Raw genomic sequence first — 11,204 nt, forward strand, 5'->3', positions numbered from 1 at the left:
TTGGGAGTGGGGGGCACTGTTCTACAGTGGTTCTCCTCCTACCTCCTGGGCCGCTCGCAGTTGGTGTTGACGGGAGGGCAGAGGTCCGCCCTGAGGCCTCTCGTTTGTGGAGTCCCTCAGGGGTCAGTCCTCTCTCCCCTCTTGTTCAACATGTATATGAAGCTGCTGGGTGAGCTCATTCGTGGTTTCGGGGTGGGGTATCATCAGTACGCTGATGATAACCAGCTTTTTCTTTCCATCCCGAACCAACCCAGTGATGCCCTCGACGTGATGTCCCATTGCCTGGAGGCGGTCCGGGTTTGGATGGGGAGAAACAGTCTTCGACTCAATCCCGCCAAGACTGAGTGGCTGTGCATACTGGCATCTCGGATCAACCAGTCTATTCCATTGCTAACTATGGGGGGTGAGGTGTTACCCCCCATAGGTAGGGCCCGCAACTTGGGCATCCTCCTGGACTCATGGCTCAGTTTGGAAGATCATATAGGAGCCGTGGCCAGGGGGGGCTTTTGCTCAGGTTCTCCTGGTGCACCAGTTGCGGCCCTATCTGGACCAAGATGCCCTACGCACAGTCACTCATGCGCTCGTGACCTCCCGTTTAGACTACTGCAACGCTCTCTACATGGGGCTGCCCTTGAGGACCACTTGGAGGCTTCAGCTGGTGCAGAATGCGGCCGCGCGAGTTGTGATGGGGGTTTCCCGATACTCCCATGTAATGCCTCTTCTCCACGAGCTGCATTGGCTTCCAGTTGCCCTCCGGGTGAGATTCAAGGTGCTGGTGATGACCTATAGAGCCCTAAATGGCATGGGTCCGGATTATCTTAGGGAGCACCTGCTGCCAGCATCAACTTCCCATCGTCCTGTGCGCTCCCACAGGGAGGGCCTCCTCAGGGTGCCACCGGTCAGGGAGTGCCGGCTGGCGGCCCCCAGGGGGAGAGCGTTCTCAGTGGGCGCGCCTGCCCTTTGGAATCAGCTGCCTGTGGAACTCCGGATGGCCCCCGACCTTCGCTCATTTCTCCGGGACCTAAAAACCTGGCTATTTGAGTTAGCCGGCCTGGACTGAGGGATTTTAAGGTTTTAAATTTTATACTCTTTGGGGGCTATTAGTTTAATTTTATTTTAATTTGTACATTGCACTGTTTTAATTTGTCCTGTAAACCGCCCTGAGTCCCCCGGGAAAAGGGCGGTATATAAATCGAAACAAACAAACAAATAAATAAAAAAAAATGGCCTGGGTGGATGGAAAAGGCTGACCAGGTTACCTGGATGTCCCCAGAGGCTGTCAAGGTCAGTTAAAAGGTTCGTGAGAAATGAGACTCTGTTGTGGGAGGGGCTTTCAGACTGTTTTAATTGCAAACTGGCTCAAAAAACGTTCCTGAAATTTTGCAATTTTAAAGTGGAGAAAGACTTTCTGCGACTGCAGGGGCCAGAGATCACCCTCGGCCCTTGCTGAGTGAGCTAGAGCAGAGTTCCCCAACCTCTTTGGCTTTGTGGATAGGGGGAAGGGGGGGGAGAGGGGATGCTTCCGTGCCAGCAGGGGGGAATTACGTCCATGCGCACGCAGCTCCCTTTGCGCAAGCCGCGGACCCTCACTCAAGGCTTGCACAAGTGAGGATTCCGGAGCCCTGTTCCCAACAGCCCACTAGTGGACTGCAGCCTCGGGGATTGGGGACCCCTCAATCAGCCATTCTGGGCCACAAGTCTAGCAATTTATGGTTACAGTGATAACAGGACAAGGATAGAAGATGCTGCTGTTGGTTTTGTGGTAAAAAATAAAAATAATAAAAATTGGTGCAGCTCAGGAAAGCACATCCGGTAGGGATCTTTACACGAACAGTTTAATTTTCTAGGTTTCTCCAGCACAGTCTTCCCATAATTTGAGTGCATGAGATGGGTTTGCACCCCTCTGTGTTCAAAAGGGATCGGCTCTGCTGCAGTTTGATGTGTTGGGTGGATCCAGCTTTTGCATTACATGGGTGCAACTGCATTGATCTATTTGCATTGGGGAGCGACCCAGGAAATACAGCGTGTGGCTTTATATAAATAATGATACCTGTGGTAGATTTGTTGTAGGGGTTAAAAGCACGAGTAGTTTTGTTTCCTTTCTCCTGTTTAGTCCAGGCTACTAACGGGATGCTGCAGCATGTCCACTACGGGTGACTTCCTTTACTAAAATACTTCCTTTACTAAATACGTACTACGGGTCCCGCTTCTTATCTTTGCCATGAGTACAGATTGTATATTCGGTAAGTATTTGGTTCCAGATTCCCTTACAGGGCGTGGAAAAATTGGGCACCCAAGAAGCGCTGGATTTGCTGTTGTGTTTTACACAATGCTGCATCTGGATAAGAGGCCAGGATTCCAACTCCTGTGCCGGAACAAAGGTGAGCTAAGGAAAGAAGTGTGTGGGGGGGAATGGCACCATTTTGTCCATTACTATCCTTCCTACAGGGTGGGGTCTTTCATTTTGTTTCCCCTGCAAGCAGTCCCGATGTTTGGCAGACACGGTTGGCAGTGCTGGGTGGTCTTTTGAGCCAGGATTTTTAGAGGATGTTCTCCAGTCTGTAGGCGTAGCCGACTGTTTGATCCAGGAGGTTGGGCAGCAGCTCTCGGAAGAGCAGAGTGGGCTTCAGGGCCCAGTAAGGATAGAAGACCTCACGGTAACGCAACACTCCGCCCTTCACAATCTTCTGGGCGCACTCTTCTTTGGGACTCGGCCTATGGGAGATTTTGTTGCCCACAACCTTCACGGCATTTTCTACAGAAAAGAGAGCCAAAAGTGGGTGGTCAGCCCAAGAGGAGGGTGCTGGGTTTGGGCAAGCGAAAATTCCAATGTGTCACTCACCGGTGTCAATGTAGCCCAGCACAGCCACAGTGATGGGCAGATCTATCTTCCGCAGGCGCAACTCGGTGCGCAGCGAGGTGAAGAATCCTTCCACGGCAAACTTGGCTGCTGCGTAGGGGACGCTGAAAGGACTCGGAACACGTCCTAGGAGGGAGAGGGAGGGGTTGGCGTGGAAAGAGGAACTGTTTATCCCCAAAGCTTGTTCCATTTCCTCCTCCTCCTCTCAATCTCTCCCCCAATGGTACTCTCTTCCATGTCCAATTTAATACAGGTAGTCCTTGACTTAGGACCATAATGGAGCCTGCCCATCAGGCTCAATTTTGCAACCTTTTTCACAGCAGTCATTAAACAAACACTGCAGTCGTTTAGTGAACCAATGGTTTGCTATGGGCCTGGTTTTGCAGAAAATCAGAAGTGCCAATTTTGGGCACTGTCTTGATTGAGAAGTGATGGTTGTGTGGAGTGGATTTCTATGGAGATTCTCAGTCATCCAGGTCATAGTTACTCCAAAGATGTCTTTTTCAGGAGGCAACTGGACTTTCTTTGTTTTTCTTTGAAGGTGTTTCTCTTCTCAGCCAAGAAGCTTCTTCAGCTCAGGCTTCAGGGCTGAAGAAGCTTCTCATCTTCAAAGAAAGTCCAGTTGCCTCCTGAAAAAGCATCTTTGGGATATGGAGTGGGTGAGATCTTCAGGAAGAGACCAGAAATTTGGAGAGCAAGAGACCATGAATGAAGGGGGCAATAGAAGGAAGACAAGGAAGGATGGGGTGCAAGGAATTGGAGTGGCTGGTGCTGGGGTGACACTTGGAAGCAAATGGTCATCAGAGTGAGAACTGGTAGGACCACGTGCAGGAGATCTGTCAGCATGAATGAATGCCCCCACTGGGGGATCCACTCGTGTGCCAGCCTGTTGAGGATTGCAGTGCCTACCACTCATGGAGGAGATGGCTACGATGTTCCCCTTAGATTCCAGCAAGAGGTCCATGGCAGAGATGGTTAGCTGGACATAGCTGAAGAAGTTCACATTCATCGACGTGATCACCGACTCAATTGTTCCTTCGAATGGACCAAATGAGGTTCCGCCAACGTGGTTCAGAACCAGCTGGTCGAGACCTCCTAGGGGAGAGAAGGACACACAGGCAAATCACAAAAGGCAAACTGATCTTCTTTTTCTGGCGCTGGCTTGCTGCCCACCCCCACCCCCCCTTGGAGGGTGTCTTCCAGCACGGAGCCCTGGGCAGGGCAGCTGGGCATGCAGAGGCTGCAAAGGGGCTGGATCCTGACATCACAGGTCAGCAGGAGCTCCAGCCTGGAGGAAGCCTAGTACAGGCAAAGGTTGGTCAGCCAGGCCAGCACAGGGCAAGTCATTGGGAGACCTTGGGTCTTAAAGCCTCTGTAGGGCCAGGAGCCATCCTTGCTTTTCCTACTCACTTTACTGTGTTATTAAATACATCCATTTGGAATGCCAGGAGCCCTGATGGCCCAGTGATCAGAATGCAGCATTGCAGGCAAACTCTGCCCACTGCCAGGAGTTTGATCCTGACCGGCTCAAAATCAACTCAGCCTTCCATCCTTCCGAATTTGGTAAAATGAGGACCCGGATTATTGGGGGCAATATGCAAATGATGCTGACACTGAGTGGTGTAAAGGACTATGGAGTGGCATATAAGGAAGCCCTATTGCAGGGGTAGGCAACCTCGGCTCTTTTATGACTCGTGGACTTCAACTCCCAGAATTCCTGAGTCAGCATAGCTGACTCAGGAATTCTGGGAGTTGAAGTCCACGAGTCATAAAAGAGCCGAGGTTGCCTACCCCTGCCCTATTGCTATTGCTATTAAGCAGGGGATTGGACTAGAAGGCCTCCAAGGCCCCTTCCAACTTGTCTGTTGTTCTGTTATTCATATTGCCCAAAATTGGTGGCTAACTCTGGATTCTAAGGGCCGCTTGTGACGCAGAACACATGAAGCCCTTCTGACAAACACTTGAAACCAAACATGTCTCTGTGCACAGCCCTGAAGCCCAGAAAAAGTGTCCCCAAGAGGAGCACCGCAAACATTCGAATTGCTCGTTGCCTTTCAAAGATGTTGCCCCTTTGCTGCACGGATTCTCTCATTCTGGAGGAGTATATGGAAATAGGAACTCTCTGGGCGCTCTTCTCCATGCAGGAAAGGAGGGGACAGCAAAGTCCAGTGGGGGGGAGGACTTTTATAGAGAGGAATGGATGATGCTGGGAAGGGCAGGGAGAGCCCTAAGTTCACTGGGTGGATGGGATAGGTAAGGGAAGCTGAATACAGCCTTGCACACAGAGCATCCAATTCCTCAATCTCTCTCCTCCCCCCCCACCCCCATGCACAAGATGAAATGCAAAATGTCATCTTTACCCAACTGGGCTTTAGTTTCTTCAATAACCTTCTGGGCAGCAGTCAGATTGCCCATGTCTGCAACCACATAGTGGGCAGAACTGGCACCCAGCTCTTGGCACTTCTGCATCACCTGGAAGGAAAAAAAGAAGGCAAAGGAATGAAAAGGACTCACAAGAACCAGGGTATCCACAGTATGTGGTCAAAAAAAGTTCTCCAAAGCACCCGAGGGCAGGACAAGAAGCAACGGATAGAAACTAATCAAGGAGAGAAGCAACCTGAAACTACGGAGAAACTTCCTGACAAAACAATTAACCAGTGGAACTGCAGAAGTTGTGAATGCTCCAAGACTGGAAGTTTTTAAGAAGAGATTGGAGCTATTTTGTCTGAAATGGTTTAGGGTTTCCTGCGTGAGCAGGGGGCTGAAGACCTCCAAGGTCCCTTCCAACTATTCTATTCTATTCTGTTCTGTTCCATTCCGTTCCGTTCCATCTTTATCCTATTGTGTTCTGTTCCATTCTGGTCCATTCCATCTTTATTCTATTCTATTCTATTCTATTCTATTCTGTTCTGTTCTGTTCTGTTCTAGTCCAGTCCAGTCAAAATGATAGCCATGACACAGCAGTTGAATCTCTGCCAATCTTAATATTAGGATGAAATCAGAACCATTTGATGGACAATGAATTAGAAATGTCAAACATTAATATGGCATATTGTATATGCTAACTGCGCTAAGATTATTGCATGCACAAAAGTGGAAGAATAATGAAATAAGGTAGGAAATACGTAGGTTTGTAATGTTGATAAGAAACTGACTAGCTTGGTCATGGAAAAAAGGAAGGCTTTTTTTTGAAAGCCTGGAAACCTTATGTGGACTGTTTGTCGAAAGATAAAGACTAAACTTGATGCTTTATGGACTGGGCATTAAAAAGGGTTAACTAGGAATGTGAGGAAATTTAGACGGCAACTACACTATAGAAAGGGTGGAAATCCCAATTCTATGTTTTCTTTTTTTAATTTCATTTCCTATACATTTCCTTTTTCAATGTTTCCATTTTGCACACTTTCCTCGCGTTGAAAACGTCTAATAAAAAAAGTTAAAAACAAAAGCTCTGCCGATCATTCACACACACACACACACACACACACACACACACACACACACACACACACACACACACACACACAAAGTCAAGATGCCTGGCTACCGTCTTTGTTTCTTTCCTTCTACCGCCTTGTGGGTTCAAGAGCGGCTGGTCAGATCCATGGCTGCCAACGGGGTTGAGTTTCGTGCCTCTTTTAAGGCCCCCTCCCCGCCCCTTTCCTGAAACCCAAGTTCATTGTTGCTCAGAGCGCCCCTCCAGAATGCCTGGGGGGGGCGTCATCGGGGTGCCCCAGCAAGCAGGAAGGCAGCCGCCCCCGCCCTGAAAAGCAGAGGAGCGGGATTCGCACCAGGCCCCCGTTTGAGACCGAAGCTAGCCAGGGAATGTCTCGCCAGCTTTCCCCCCCCCCCACGGGAAAGCGGCGCGGTTCTTTGCGGAGCTTGGGCTGCGAGGAAGAGGAGGAGACGGCGATCCGTGCAGGGCTGGCGGTCCTGTTCAGAGACGATCGGGCTTGGGCTGGGGGTTCCCGCCGCTTACCTTCTGCAGCTGTTCCTCCCTCCGGGAGGTCAGCATGAGGTGGGCGCCCATTCGGGCAAACTCGTAGGCCATTTGCTCCCCGATGCCCGAACTCGAACCCGTCACCAGCACGCGCATCCCTCGCACCATCTCTGCGGGCAGAAGAGGAGACGGACGGCCCGTGGGTTCCCCTCTCCCCGGCCGGAGAAAAGGCTTCTTGCCGAAGGTCTTTAGCTAAGGGAGGAGGTCCGCCCACCCCACCCGCCCCGCGTTGATCTGCTGCCTTGAGCTGGGGGGGTGGACTAGAAGACCTCCGAGGTCCCTTCCAGCCCTGTTTTGTTTTTCTGTGTTCCCCTGCGAATGTTTTATTTTTATTTTTTTATTTTAATTCCATTTATATCCCGCCCTTCTCCAAAGACTCAGGGCGGCTTACAAGCTTAGCAGTAGCCTTCATTCTATGTATATGCCTGCTTATTAGGGCTTTCACACACACCCCAAGCGGCATTATTACAAAGTCAGCTTAATTGCCCCCAACAATCTGGGTCCTCATTTTACCGACCTCGGAAGGATGGAAGGCTGAGTCAACCTTGAGCCTGGTGGGACTCGAACCTGCACTAATTGCAGGCAGCTGGTGTTACTTAAGGAGGCATTAGCCCACTGCTCCGCCAAGGCTCAATGTTCTCTGTTCCTCCAGCCTTCGCTGCTTCCGACTCTAATGGGAACCAGTTTTGATTCATTTGTTGTGTCGTCTAGAAGGGACGGTTCTAGCTGTTCTAGCCCCTCCCTGGGCAGGAAAGGGAATAAACGGGCAAATAAGTAATCAAGGGACTGACAGCATTATCCCTCCGCCCCCCCCACACCACGATGGTGTCACTGAGGTTTTTTTTAAGTGTTTGTCAGCTCCGCCCGTCTCACTTTGTTTCTCTGCCAGCTGCATAGTAATCCTATCAATGTAACCAGGGTGATTGTCACATGTCCAGCCATGTTATGGTTTCATGCCTAGCACTGCTGTTCAGTGCGCATGTCTACAAAAGTTTACTCACTTTATTTATTTTTCTTCTCTTTGTATTCTGTCTGATGGGAGGATGTAGTCAGTTAGGACTCAGGAGCTTTTCTTTTGCTTTCCAATTAAAGTTTTATATACAGTAGAATATTTTTTTTATTTTTATTTTTAATCCCATTTATATCCCACCCTTCTCCAAAGACTCAGGGCGGCTTATAATCTAAGCACAATCAATGTGCTTAGCAATAGCCTTCATTCTATGTATATGCCTGCTTATTAGGGCTTTCACACACACCCCAAGCGGCATTATTACAAAGTCAGCTTATTGCCCCCGACAATCTGGGTCCTCATTTTACCTACCTCAGAAGGATGGAATATGCCTCGGTTTTGTTTATTTTTACCTGATGTTTACCATGCTTCAAATGAACCACGGTTCATCGCCCTCTGATAGGGAAGTATTAATTTATTCCCTGACAGATGGACCCTTACTCGATTCCCTGCCCAGAGCACGCTTGGCTCCCTGTTCCCTCTCCGGGGGCGTTGCTTCCAAGAGCCCCCCCCCTCCCCATTCCCTTCGCTCCACCCCCTTCATCGGGGATAAAGGCCGTTTGGGACCTGTCAGCAGTCTGCTGACCCCTTGCCAGCCCCCATCGAAGTGAGGCTGCCAAAAGTCCAGCAGGACAGCCACCTCCAGCCAGGAGTGGGTTGTCCGGAGAAGTGGGGAGGGCATTTTGGCATAGAAAAAAGCCACCTGCCCCCCCCCCAAGAAGAACAAACAGCCCTCCACTCAGTGGAGGGGGGTGTCCTCAGTCGCCTCAAGTGCCAATAGGAGCAGGGCAGCCCCCCCTTAACCTAATCGCTTGTGGAGCAAGCTGATGGCAGAGAGGGTGGAAATTGGTCTCTCTCTCTCTCTTTCTTTGGAGAAAGCTGATTGTCTGGTTTTACCCACTTGATTACTTCTTCTTTCCTTGTAAGGTTAATGGCATCTTTTCTCAGTCCCAAATTCTACTCTTCCCCACCCCACCCACCCCGTTTCTCTCCCCAGATTGTGCGCTGGCTAAAATTCCCAGCCCAGGCAACTTTAAGATATATGGACTTCAGCCCCAGCACCTATTTCTGCAATTGGCTCCTCCACGGGCCAGAGTTTCTCAAGTTGTGACTTTTAAGATGTTGGACTTGAACCCCCAGCATTCTCTTGGCCAGCACGTTGCCTGCCTCAACCTGGGTCTTTCTACACACTTCTAGCTCCCATCTGAATGCCAAATGGAATATTACTGCCCACCAGCTACACTTATGTATGCTCAGCTTCCCACCCTGTGAGCGAGAATTGCAGGTAGGGATTGCAGAACTGCGAAGGTGGTCCCCTGCCACCACCCTGAGCCACTTCAAAGTCCGTCCCTGCTGCTGCTTCGGGGTGGGTGGGTGGGTGGGGGCTTACCCAGGTGCCCTGGAGCTGCGCAGAGGTCAGCTTCCGCTCAGCCTCATCCGCAAAAGCAGCTCCCCATCTCTTCCTCTGATGTGACCTGCCAGACATCTGGGACACCTGTCTAGTCTTGGGCAACAGATTCCATTAGCGGAGGACACCAGAGTCTGCTACCGGATTCCTGCTCCCACAGCCGGTCCACGTGAGCAGAGAATCCAGTGTGTGGCACCTTTTGCTATGGGGGCTCAGATGGAGCTGAAATGCAAAGCTGATGCTTCAGGCTCTGCTGTCAGCCTTCCTGGTCTCCATCCTGCCCCTTCCCCAATCTGAAAGCAGATTTTCTGGTAAGCCGTTTCCCCTGGAGAGGTCTGAATGACAAGGAGGCACCATCACAGGGAGTAAGAGATGCTCGCACCGCCCCATCAGTGGTGTTCAGGCGGATGGATGACGGCTGCCGCACTTGCCTGTGCTCAGCTGGGTTCTGCGTGTGTTGTGCGACCTCAACCCACGTCGTTAGTGTAGAGGTCCAGCACATTGTGAGAACACGGGGAACACCCTCCTGGAGAGACTGACCACCTTCTTCACACCTTGCCTGCGGGAGTTTCACCAACACTTTCCCCCTCCAGGAAAGCCCATTCTTTTCCGTTAAATGGAAAAAGAATAATTAAAACAGAAAAAGCAGAAGGACAGCAATGGCCTAGGATCCCCCCCCCCCCGTGGGATCGACCCTCCTTACCTGGAGAGAAAGTTTCTTGCGGGTAGAAATAGTAGGCGCCGAGCCCGATCAGGACAGGGACCAGGATCTTGAAGAGCACCATGACCAGCTTCTGAGTGCAGTCATTAAGCTGCACACGCTTTTTCTTTGCACGCTCAACACAAAGTTCAGAAATACAGGCTTTCCAGCTCTGATGAAAGACACTGAGTGGCACCCAATCAGGGCTTGGCCCAGGTGGGATGGTGCAGGCGACGCGTCATCTGCTGACTCAGGTTCCTCCAGGTCTCCAGGACGGAGAGATTGGCAGTTATCCCAAACAAATATTACGGCGATTTCAAAAGTTGCCTGATGAGGTGTTTTGCCAAGAGACTTTTGGCCAAGGATTTACATTCCTGCATGTGTAGAAAGCACGAGCACGGCAGAAATCCCGATACCAGCAATTTCACAGCGAGAGAGGAAGGTTTCTGGGCCTGGATCAGTGGACAAAATTTATGGGTTTGGCTCGCTATAACTCCCAGAAACCTCTGTAGAATAATAAACTCTAAATTTCAATTTGGGACTTAACAACCACAATTGAAACACAAAATTTCTGTTGCTAAGCGAGACAGTTGTTAGGTGAATTTTGCCCCATGTTATGACCTTTCTTGCCACAGTTATTAAGTGAATCACTGCAGTTGTTAACAGAGTTAGAAATTGAAAGTGGCTTTCCCGTTGACTTTGATTGTCAGATCACAAAAGGTGAGCACATGACTCCAGAACACTGCAACTGTCATAAATATGAGCCAGCGGCTAAATTTTGATCATGTGACCATAGTGATGCTGCCACGGTCATTAAGTGTGAAAAACGGTTGTAAGTCATTCTTTGCAGTGCCGTTGTAACTTCAAACAGTCACTAAATTTAGTGTTGTGCATTGAAGACTACCTGTATACCGTATTTTCCGGCGTATAAGACGACTGGGCGTATAAGACGACCCCCCAACTTTTGAGATGATTTTCATGGGTTAAAAAGTCGTCTTATACGCCGGAAAATACAGTAATTCCTGCCCACAGGGTTCCAATATAAAAGGAAGTATAGATGAGGGAGAAGGAAAATGTGAGAACTGAGGCTCCCTCACTAGATATGTCATGCTGGGATGGAGCTGAATATTTGAATATCTGGGAGGATCAACTGGAAACTGCAAGTGGGAAAGCTGGTCTTGTGCCAAGAGGCAAGAGGCAAAGATTCAGGTTTTCCTGCTGCCTGGT

At 50.0% G+C, this 11,204-nt stretch overlaps 1 protein-coding gene across 1 annotated transcript; it reads right to left on the reverse strand.

Annotated features, from left to right (window-relative positions):
* Positions 1-1,569: 1,569 nt before the first annotated feature.
* Positions 1,570-10,191, reverse strand: LOC308674307 (hydroxysteroid 11-beta-dehydrogenase 1-like protein A). The gene is made up of 6 exons (XM_081338664.1): positions 9,981-10,191; positions 6,840-6,970; positions 5,221-5,332; positions 3,770-3,955; positions 2,843-2,986; positions 1,570-2,755 (listed from the first exon to the last, which is right to left on the reverse strand). The coding sequence occupies exons 1-6, from the start codon at positions 10,060-10,062 to the stop codon at positions 2,541-2,543; spliced, it is 870 nt and encodes a 289-aa protein (XP_081194790.1). The 5' UTR covers positions 10,063-10,191; the 3' UTR covers positions 1,570-2,540.
* Between the last annotated feature and the right edge of the window lie 1,013 nt (positions 10,192-11,204).

Source organism: Vipera berus (genome assembly GCF_964194415.1).
Source record: "Vipera berus genome assembly, chromosome: 14".
NCBI lineage: Eukaryota > Metazoa > Chordata > Lepidosauria > Squamata > Viperidae > Vipera > Vipera berus.

Bases quoted from the DNA above. Each gene is read 5' to 3' on its own strand.
- LOC308674307 (XM_081338664.1), bottom strand. From the start codon at position 10,062: ATGGTGCTCTTCAAGATCCTGGTCCCTGTCCTGATCGGGCTCGGCGCC. The intron at 5,333-6,839 runs GTAAGCGGCGGG...TTTTCCTTCCAG, and splicing joins GGGAGGAACAGCTGCAGAAG to GTGATGCAGAAGTGCCAAGA. The intron at 2,987-3,769 runs GTAGGCACTGCA...TCTCCCTCCTAG, and splicing joins AGCCATCTCCTCCATGAGTG to GACGTGTTCCGAGTCCTTTC.